At 40.1% G+C, this 11,666-nt stretch overlaps 1 protein-coding gene across 1 annotated transcript; it reads left to right on the forward strand.

The window, feature by feature from the left end:
- Positions 1-88: 88 nt before the first annotated feature.
- On the forward strand, positions 89-3,199 carry LOC112318093 (protocadherin beta-15). The gene has a single exon (XM_024575152.3). It carries the CDS (start codon positions 246-248, stop codon positions 2,631-2,633), a length of 2,388 nt encoding a protein of 795 aa, XP_024430920.2. The 5' UTR covers positions 89-245; the 3' UTR covers positions 2,634-3,199.
- The last annotated feature ends 8,467 nt before the right edge of the window (positions 3,200-11,666 follow it).

Raw genomic sequence — 11,666 nt, forward strand, 5'->3', positions numbered from 1 at the left:
ACGCATGGTGGCGCTGCAGGCTAAGATGTGGGAGGGGAAAAAAAAGCCCAGGAAATTCAACTAACGGATCTCTAGCGGAGGAGAGAAGCCTGTAAGCGGAGCTGAGGACCTTACGTCTCCAGATAATGCTGCTCACCGACATTTCCGGACAGATTACCAACTGAGAGACTCATCACTGTCTCAGTGCCATTGCTCCCTAACGTAGAGCTGGGCCCGGTTCCTGGAAAGGTGTTTGTGGAACAAAGATGGAGGCCGGAGGGGAGCGCTTTCCTAAACAAAGGCAAGTCCTGATTCTCTTTCTTTTGGTGGAAGTAGCTCTGGCTGGCTGGGAGTCCCGTCGCTATTCCGTGATGGAGGAAACCGAGAGCAGCACGTTTGTGACCAATCTGGCCAAGGACCTGGGGCTGGGAGCAGGAGAGCTAGCTGCGCGGGGAGCCCGGGTGGTCACTAAGGATAACGAACCCCGATTGCAGCTTGATCTGCAGACCGGGGACTTGATATTAAATGAGAAACTGGACCGGGAGGAGATGTGTGGCCCCACTGATCCATGTGTAATATATTTCCAAGTGTTACTGAAAAAACCTTTGGGAGTATTTCGAGCTGAGCTACTGGTGAGAGACATAAATGATAATTCTCCTGAGTTTCCTGAAAGAGAAATTACTCTGAAAATCCCAGAGGCTAGCCCTCCTGGGACCGTGTTTCCTCTGAAAAAAGCCCAGGATTTGGACGTGGGCAAGAACAACATCCAAAACTACAGCATCAGCCCCAACTCTCATTTCCATGTTTCCACCCGCAACCGGGGAGATAGCAGGAAATACCCAGAGCTGGTGCTGGACAAAGAGCTGGATCGTGAGGAGCAGGCTGAGCTCAGATTGACTCTCACAGCACTGGATGGAGGCTCTCCGCCCCGGTCTGGCACCGCCCAGGTCCACATCTTGGTCTTGGATGTCAATGACAATGCCCCCGAGTTTGCACAGACGCTCTACCAAGTGCAGGTTCCAGAGAACAGCCCTGTAGGGTCCCTAGTTGTCCAGGTTTCTGCCAGAGATTTAGACACTGGGACAAATGGAGAGATATCATACTCCCTTTCATACAGTTCTCAGGAGATAAGCAAAACTTTTGAAGTAAACAGCCTTTCCGGAGAAGTTCGACTAATCAAAGCACTAGATTTTGAGACAATATCTTCATATGAGCTGGATATAGATGCCTCTGATGGAGGAGGACTTTCTGGAAAGTGTTCAGTCTCCATTGAGGTGGTGGATGTTAACGACAACTACCCAGAACTAACTATTTCATCACTTACCAGCCCCATTCCTGAAAATTGCCCTGAGACAGAAGTGGCCCTGTTTCATACTGGAGACCTGGACTCTGGGAACAACGGAAGGATGACTTGCTCCATCCAAGATGATCTCCCCTTCCTCCTGAAACCAACCGAAGAGAATTTCTACACCCTAGTTACAAATGGGGCTCTGGACAGAGAGACCAGAGCTGAGTATAATGTCACTATTACGGTCACCGACATGGGGACACCCCCACTGAAAACCCAGCACAACATCACCGTGCTGGTCTCCGACGTCAACGACAACGCCCCGACCTTCACCCAAACCTCCTACACCCTCTCCATCCGCGAGAACAACAGCCCCGCCCTGCACATTGGCAGCGTCAGCGCCACGGACTCGGACGCGGGCGCCAACGCCCAGGTCACCTACTCGCTGCTGCCGCCCCGGGACCCCGGCCTGCCCCTGGACTCGCTGGTGTCCATCAACGCCGACAACGGGCAGCTGTTCGCCCTGAGGGCGCTGGACTACGAGGCCCTGCAGGCGTTCGAGTTCCTGGTGGGCGCCACCGACCGCGGGTCCCCCGCGCTGAGCAGCCAGGCGCGGGTGCGCGTGCAGGTGCTGGACGCCAACGACAACTCGCCCTTCGTGCTGTACCCGCTGCAGAACGGCTCCGCGCCCTGCACCGAGCTGGTGCCCAGGGCGGCCGAGCCCGGCTACCTGGTGAGCAAGGTGGTGGCGGTGGACGGCGACTCGGGCCAGAACGCCTGGCTGTCGTTCCAGCTGCTCAAGGCCACGGAGCCCGGGCTGTTCGGCGTGTGGGCGCACAACGGCGAGGTGCGCACGGCGCGGCTGCTGAGCGAGCGCGACGCGGCCAAGCACAGGCTGCTGCTGCTGGTCAAGGACAATGGCGAGCCGCCGCTGTCGGCCAGCGTCACGCTGCACGTGCTGCTGGTGGACGGCTTCTCGCAGCCCTACCTGCCGCTGCCCGAGGCGGCGGCCGAGCCGGCGCGGGCCGACCCGCTCACGGTCTACCTGGTGGTGGCGTTGGCGTCGGTGTCGTCGCTGTTCCTGTTCTCGGTGCTGGCGTTCATCGCGGTGCGGCTGTGCAGGAGGAGCAGGGCGGGCTTGGTGGGTGGCTGCTCGGTGCCTGAGGCCCACTTTCCGGGCCACCTGGTGGACGTTAGTGGCACCGGGACCCTGTCCCAGAGCTACCAGTATGAGGTGTGTCTGACGGGAGACTCCGGGAATAATGAGTTCAAATTCTTGAAGCCCATCTTCCCCAATATTGTTGGCCAGGACATTGGGAGGAAGTCAGAGGGAAATCCAACATTCCATAATAACTTAGGAATCTGAGAGTTCCCCACTTGCAGCATTAGTGTCTCCTTTTGCTTTTCTTTAAAATCCATTAGTAGCCTTTAATTTTACTTGCTTTTCTTTATCTCTATTATTTTCCTTAGTACAGTTATTCTTTGTTTCATTGTCTTATAATTATTTTCCAGTTATTGTATCATTAGTAAAAAATATCAGAAAAATTCTTATTTCTGACTAAATTTTTAGCACTAAAGGGTAATATGAAAGTTAACCTTTCAAAAAACATAATTCTTATTTTAAAATTAGTCACCTTACTATGTGACACTACATATAAACATCTGATTCCCTTCTATCATACTTCATTTTTAAATTATCAGAGGTTTTTTTTTTAATTTTTATTATTTACACCGCTATGATTTGTTTTACAATCCGTGTTCTGCTTAGGGCAGAATCAATGTATATTCACCCATGTCCAGTTTCTTTTGAGCTCTGTTTGCATTTCTCTTTTATCAATAGGCACTCACATTATAATTTATGCTGCTTATATAAAAATCACACTTGTAATTATTGGAGTTTCACTCTAAAATACATACTATCTCATGAAAATATATCTTTGTTATCTATTTTATTTTATTGAATTTGTGGGGGTGACATTGGTTAATGAAATTATGTAGGTATCTGGTTTACAGTGCTACAATGCAACATCTATATATTGTATTGTGTGTTTACCACCCCAAGTCAAGGGTCCTTCTTTTCTTATCTAATGTTGAAAAAGCTCCTGAGCTCTTCCTCATATTTAACTGAAGCTATGATCCTGATTAGAGTTCTGTGCAGTTTTGTTGATACCTGGGTTGACTGTGTTTAACTTGTTTCTATAAACTCTAAAGGTCAGTAGACTCTAGGACCAAGTAATGCATTGCCTGAAATTGTCTCTTGCTATTGTAGAGAAATTCTCATGTGAGCTCCAAATTCTGGGCCTAGAGGAGCTTTGGATGGAACAGCTGGCCAACGTCTATCTACTTGCCTTTGTATCATGGTATTGTTCTAGTTGATATGGAATCTGGAAAAGTACATTAAGGAATTAACATTAATTAAAGAAAACTTATTGAAGATATGTTTTCTTCATAAAGGGGGTGACAAGTGATCCGAAAAAATAATCAGCTCTATTGTCAGGACTCCTCTATCTCCAGAGGCCTCTTAACATGGCAGATACTGTGTAGAATGGTGTGATGGGCAGAATAATGGCCCCCTTAAGACGGTCACATCCTATTCTCCGGAACCTGTGAATATTTTATGTTATATTGCAAAAAGGGCATCAGGTTCAGATGGAATTAAGGTTGCTAATCACCTAACCTTAAAATAGGGAAAACATCCTAAATGATCTGGGTGGGCCTGATTCAGTCAGTTGAAAGGATTTAAAAGCATATCTGAGTCTTCCCTGAGATTAAAAAAGAAAAGGAAGGGAAGTCATGACCATGGACAGCAGCTGCAGCCTGTGCGCAGAGTTGCGGCCTGCCCTTTTTGATTGCCTGCTTTTTCGATTTCAGACTTGTCTAGTCAGCTCTCACAATTGAGTAAATCACTTTCTCGCAAGAAATCTCTTAATATGTATCTCCTGCTGGTTCTGTTTCTGACTGATACGGAGTTGGTACCTGGAAATGGAGCGCTGCTGTAACAAATAATTGAAAATGTAGAAGTTGCTTTGGAATTGGGCAGTGAACAGAGGCTGGAAAATTTTTAAAGAGCACGATCAAGAAAGCGTGGATTGTTTTGGACAGACTGTTAGTTGAAACATGGATGTTAACAACTCTGATAGCAGAGATTCTGAAGAAAGTAAGGAGTATGGTGGGGAGAACTTACATTGCTTTACAGAAATGAGGAAAATGATACTGGAAACTGGAGGAAAGGAAATTCTTGTTATGTAGTGGCAGAAAACTTACAAATTGTGTCCTTCGGTGGAAATGTGCAAAGAAGGACTTGTAAACAATGAACTTGGATATTGAGAGAGGAGATTTCCAGACTAGAGTTGAAGTTGCAGCCTGGTTTCTTCTTGCTGCTTTTAATAAAAAGTGAGAGGAAATGAGATAGTTTGAGGAAAGGATTGATAAGCAACAAGGAACCAAAATTTAATGATTTGGGGAATTCATAGCCTATTCAAATTGTGAAAGATGCTAAAACTAGGAGATTCATTATCAGGAAAGCATGTTCTGGTGAGAAAACCAGGGTGTTAAGTGGTAAAGGGGAATTAAGGTTGATATCAGATGGCCTTTAAATAAGGAGATTACTCTAGATTACCCAGGTGGTTCCAGGGTAGTCACAAGAGCCCGTAAGAAGAAGTGGAAGTTGGAAGCAGAAGAGTTGGTATCAGAATGAAATTATGTGAAAAGGACTGAACCAGACATACTGAATTTGAAGAAGGAAGGGAGCCACAGTGAAGGAATTCTGGTAGCATCTAGAAGCTAGCAAAGGCAAGAAAATTTATTTTTACTTAGAGCCTCCAGAAAGGAATGCAGCCTTACCTTAACTTTAGCCTAGTTTAACTACTGATCTCCAAAACCGTAAGATAATAAATATATGTTTTTAAGCTGCTACATTCATGGTAATTTATTATAGCCACAATAGGAAGTGAATACACGTGTCCACTAAAAAAATCCATTTCCAACCCCATTTTTCTTTTCCTACACCAAAATATTCATGTTCCCATTACTCCCTGCAGGGAGGTACATCACTTAACTCCATTATTGCTAATGGTTTAAAAATATCTTTGAAGGATTGGGCTTAAAGGAAATACATTTGAAAGGGCTAGTCTGGGGTGGCGTGTGCCCTAGGTCTTTTCCCATTTTCTTTTTTCTTAACTGGCATGGGTATTGAGGACGGAGCCTTGAGATGAAGGAGTCGACTTGCAGCCATAAATGGGTACTGTAAAACAAAGGTCTATATGCTACATATGATAAGATGGAAAGCTGCTTAATTTCTTACAGCATTGTGAAGCTGCTGCCACAAGTCCATCCTACTTTCTCTCAGACTGCATAGTGTAAATAAACCCCTATGTGACTAACAACTCTAATTGGGGTTTCTGTTGATCACAGACAAGTGCATTCCAAACTGACACATCTCTCTTCCTCGTGAGTAAGTTTGACTCACACAGTTGTCTGACTAGGTCTCGGGTTGTCTATTTAAGATGGTTGAGATGCTTGTCATAAAAGTAGTTTTGCTTTCCCTTAGGTGCTAATCAAGCACAGCATTCTGAGCTGCTGTGGCTGAGTTTTTATCCTCATGCGATTTGGCTAATACCAACACATGCAGGTAGTTGAACTTTTAAAGAAATATTCCTGGATGGTAGCAACCCAAAACATTGAGCTTTCGAGAATAGAACAAGGTGAGCTGGTAAATGCCAAACATTTAGACCCGCTAGTGGTATCCTGACAAGATGGCTACGGTGTTTCTCCAGCAATCCAGAACACTGGTTTCCCTCTCAGACAGGTAGATAGCAGGGCCAAAATTTTACTTAGTAAAATGAATTGACTAAGTATGAGTCCTGAAAATCTTCATAAGTATCTCAGCAATCTGCATGCTTTGGTAGAATCTGCCTGGTGGGAGGATCAGAAATTCCTAACAATCTTTTCAGTATAAGGAGGTACATGTTTTTAAACAGGCCTAGTGACCACAATGGGTCTGTCAGTATCCACTACTCCTTTTGTATCTCACTTTAAACATATTTTATTGGTAAAGTGTAGAATTTAAAGGCATCACCAAAGGATTAATACTCTCATCTTTCATGGATTGATCTGGAATACTTTGAAAGAGCATTACTTTCAGTTTATCAGTATAATCATGAAAAAATCAATAGGAATCTCACTATTTATGAATGGTCATACCTCACAATTTTTGAAATTCACAGCTACACAGTGTGCACATTTGTGCATTTGAGCATGTGTGCATGTGTGTGTGTGTCTAGGGGAGTAGCTTTAGTAGATGGTGGGGATGCACTGTGTACACAGATAAATACATATACCAGAGAAGCATTAATTTTCCATAGCTTTTCCATAAAGGTAAAGCTATTTCCTTTAATGTATGTAATAAAATTGGCATTAGTAACATATTCTATTAGAGATCATATCAGCAAACTAAAGGAGTTCTTGTAAATGTAACATTGCAGCATTATTTGATCTCGAAGTTCAGTAGCCCTCTTGACCTTGAAGGAGCAGCCTAGGAGAGAGAGGTGTAACATAAATATGGTTTCTTATCCTCCAGTAAGATCAGGAAGCAATAAAGTGGACGTCAGGACGTGACAAGGCTGGGATTATGGTGAGGCCACGTTGTGTAAGTGTAGGGCTGAATCCTGTCTTCACTTAAACACTGAAATTTTGTTCATCATGAATTTTTCATTAAGTTTGATTTTTTAGAATATTGCATTAAATAGGGTCTGTCTTTACTACCAAGTTTTGGGGTGACCCATTGATTTTGCTTTTGAGACATTTGCCTTGCCCTAGCCCTGGTCCTGTTGGTTGTTTCCAACTTTTTTGAACAACAATTTAAAAAAAGAATGAAATCCAACCTCCAAATTCAAATGAGCATCAGAGCAGGAGTGATGGTGGTCACAGCTGGAAGCCGAACAGTGGACGTGAATGAGTTCCTCTCCATTCTGAACATGGGATAGCAGCAGCGGCAGTGGAAGAAGACAAGGATACCCAAGCAGATCTGCTGGACTGAAGTCCTGCAGACTGGGAACGGAAGAGCACCCGCATGGCAGTGATTGCCAAGGAAATTGTTTATGTGTTTTTCTTTCAGGTGGCATGCAGCAGTGTGAAAAATACTATACACTAGGAAAATTCAACTTGCTACTACACTGTTGAGAATTTTTGCATTTATGTTTATGAGATATATAAGTGTATATATGTAATTTTTCCTGTTATGCCCTTGATAGATTTTAGTTTCAGAGTTATAGTGATCTCAGAATGAGTTTGCAATTGTTTCCTCCTTTTCTCTTTGAGGAAAGACTTTATATAAGATATTTATTATTTCTCCTTTATGTATTTGATAGAATTTATCACAGAAGCTTTCTATGGCTAACATTTTTTTTGTGGGAAGAGCTTTCAACTGCAAACGTAATGTCTTAGGTATACCGCAATCCCAGCTCTGTATTTCCTCTCATGCAGTTGGTGACTTGTGTTTTTTAAGTAATTTGCCCATTTTATCTACAGTGTTAAAGTTACTGGCCTGAAGTTATTGATTATATTCCTTTATCATATTTTCTGTATGTTTATATGATGCCCTTCTTTCATTCTGGATTTTGATAAAATATGTTTTCTCTCCTTTTGTTTTTATCAGTATTGTTGTGAGTGTATCAATTTTATTAATCTTTTAAAAAATCAACCCTTGTTTTTGTGATTTTCCTATTGATTTCTGTTTTATTTCCTTGTCTTCCACTCTTATGTTTTCATTTCTTCTTTTATACCTAGTTTGGTTTTAGTTTTCTCTTCTTGTTGTAGTTTCTCTATGCCTTTCTTTTCTAATATAGATTAAATATATAAAATATAAATTAAAGCTATACACTTTTTTCTATGCATTACTTAAGGTGTATTTCATGAATTCTGATATCATGGTTTTACTACATTTAGCTTGAATTTATCTGTAACTTCCTTGAAGATTTCTTCTTTGACCCATTGCATAACTAGAGGTGTGTTGTTTAATTTCCAAATGATATCATTTTTATATCCAGAATAATTGTTTTGGTTTGAGAACATAGTTTATATGATTTAAACCCTTTGAAATTATTGAGTTTTGCTGTTTTGTTGTTGTTGTTTAACATGTGAATTATCTTGGTGAGTTTCCTTGTATATTAGAAATAAATGTATGTAGTGTTCTATAAATATTGATTAAACCAAGTTGCTTGATAATATCATTTAAATCTTCTTTATTCTTACCATTTTCCTACTTGTTCTATCAACTACTAAAGGAAAAATGTTAAATTCTTCAACTATGATTGTGATTTTATTTCTTCTTTTATTGCTAGAATTTTTAAAAACCCCATGTATTTCGAAGCTCTGTTATTAGATATGTGCATAGATAGGATTATTTTATCTCCTTGATGAATTGACACTAATCATTATGAAGCATCCCTTTCAATCTCTAATACTTTAAATCTCAGATTAATAGTCACCTTACATTTGTTACACTTAGAGTTTGTATGACATATCATTTTTTATCCTTTTACTTTCATCCACTCTTTTTTTAGTATCTTTTAAAAAAATACTCACCTGAGGATATGTTGATTGATTTTAGAGAGAGGAAGGGAGAAAGAAACATTGATGTGAGGGAGACACATTGATCAGTTGCCTTCCAGTATGTACCCCAACCATTGATCGAACCCACAACCTAGGTAAATGCCCTGACCAGGAACTGAACCCACACACTTTTTGTGCATGGGATGATGCTCCAATGAACTGAGCCACCCAGCCAGGGCATTTTCATTCTCTCTTTACACTTAAGAACATATTCTGTAAACTATATAGCATTGGATCTTGCTTTTTTAAAATCCACTCATCACGTCTGCCTTTTAGGAGATTTATTTCAAGTATATTTAATATAATTATTTATATAATTGTGTCTATTGCATTTTTATTTATACTCTGTTTTCATTCCTTTGTTTCTCATTTTCTTTTTTCTTTTGGCTTGTGTGGTTTTTGGTATTCCATTTTATATCTTAAATTGACTTTTACCTATACCATTTTGGGTTTATTCCCTCTAAGGATAAGAATATATAGCCTTTACCTATGACAATATACCTTAAGTTAGTATTATAGTACTTCACCTACAATGTAAGAAAACCCTACCTATTATGTAATCTTCATTTTTTTTGCCATGACACACAAAAAATTATTGTAAGATACATGGGAGACTTAAAAAATTCATATGGTGGAGAACCTCAATGAACATAATCAAATTAGAAAATATTTCAGAAAGAACTTACTATCTACTGTGTGTAAGATATTCTATACTGAAGAGAAATATAATGAGGGTAATCAGTGTGGAAAAGCCTTCAGTCAGATTCCAAATTTAATTGTGCACAAGAGAACTCATACTGAAGAGAAATTCTATAAATTCATTGGATGAAAGAAAACCTTCATTAATTATTCACTTATTAAGAATCAGATAGAACCACACACTGGATACAAATCATAATAATGTAAGGAATGCCGAGAACACTTCAGCTGTTCTTTGTATCTTGGGACTCATGGAAGTTTGCATTGGAGAAAAATCTTATGAATATACATAATGTAGTAAAGTATTCCTTTTTAGCTATTGCTTTACATGTAAGAACTCATGTTATAGATAATCCTTATATCCATATAATGTAAAAAATACGAAGAAACTTTTCATTTGCTTTCATCCCTCAGAAAATGCAATAATTCTTACTGGAGAGAAATTCAATGCATATAAAAAGTGTGGGAGAATCAACTGTTCCTCACTCTTTAGGGCATATGTGAGAACTTATATTAAAAATATACTACATGATTGTAAAGGAATGTGAGAAAACCTTTATTTCTTCCATATCCCTTACTGTACATCTAAGAACTCACATCGCAGAGACATCGAGTAGATATAAGGAATGTAGGTAAACCTACATCTTCACTTATTCCCCAAAGTTTACTCTATAAATGAGAAAACATTCCAGAAAGAAGCTCCATGCATGTAAGGAACACGGGAAAGTCTACAGGTTCCTCTCCTCCTTTAATAGCCACAAGAGCACAACTGGAGAGGCCCTATAATTGCAAACAATGTGACAAACATTTCTTCATTCTTCAGATTTCACCGTACATGTGATAATGCACATTGGCGAGAAACACTGTCTATGTATGAAATGCCCTCAGCTATCATCATCCCTGAGGAAACATGACAACTCCTACTGGAGAGGATTCGATTAATATTTGGAGTTTAGGAAAGTCTTAACTTACATCGACTTTTTTCAAAGCTATGTGAATATTTGCATCAGAGAAAACCATGTAAGAAATGTGGGGAAGTATAATTGCTACCACATTAGTGCACGTGTGAGAACACATACTGTATAGAAGCCATAGAAATCTCAAGAATGTGGGGAAGCCTTCAAGTCTTTCTCATTTCTTAGTCAGCAAATGAGAACTCATACTGGAAGACAGAAATGTAAGGAATATGGAATATCTTTTCGTTTTCCCTCATCCCTCAAAGACTTGTGAAAACTCACATTGGAGAGAAACCCAATGAATGTAATGAATGTGGGAATGCCTTCAGGTGCACCTTTTCTCTTATTATGCATGAGGGAATTCATACCGGAGGAGAAATCTTTAAAATACTGTACAGATGGAATTCCTTTATCAGTGTCTCATCTTTGAAGTGATCCTTAGCTCACAATTTCTAGTTTCCATTTCCTAATATAAACCTCTGCAGTGATAACTATTGCTCCAAGTACCCTTTCATTTCTATCACACAACTTTTGACATGTATTATATACATTGTTTTATACATATATTCCATTTCCATTGTGAAGTTACCTTGGACTGAAGATTGAGTCCAGTGTATTTTTAATATGCAAGTAAGTATATTTGAAATTAGTTTTGTTATTGTTTCTAATTAATTTCCACTATATGCAATGCATGTGGTCACTGTAATATTGACTTTGGTACTTGTGGAGTTTTCTTTCTGGCCTACTGTGGCAGACCTTGGGATTTGCCTACGTGGTATTATTCTGCCCTTCTTCTTACTAAAAGAACTTAGAAATTTTCAGGTTATTTATCTTTACTGTTGAGAGATGTATCTTCAGTATTTTTGTAGCCACTGTAGTCTACAACTAATTGTCTTGGTCAATAAGAAGCTGATGTAAATAAAAATGTGCAAAGTTATCAAAAAAAGGGTGGTTTGTTCAGTAGGTAATTTAATCTTTTGTACTTTGCTCCTCCTTCAAGTTGAACACAATACTTCACATTGCAAGAGTGACCTTGTGACCATGAGTACAAAATCTAATGGTAATGACGGTAGTGCTGGATTGTGTTATATGAGGTTTAGAACTACATTTTTCCAGAATTACTTTTGCTTTAT

This window comes from Desmodus rotundus, chromosome 10 (genome assembly GCF_022682495.2).
Source record: "Desmodus rotundus isolate HL8 chromosome 10, HLdesRot8A.1, whole genome shotgun sequence".
NCBI lineage: Eukaryota > Metazoa > Chordata > Mammalia > Chiroptera > Phyllostomidae > Desmodus > Desmodus rotundus.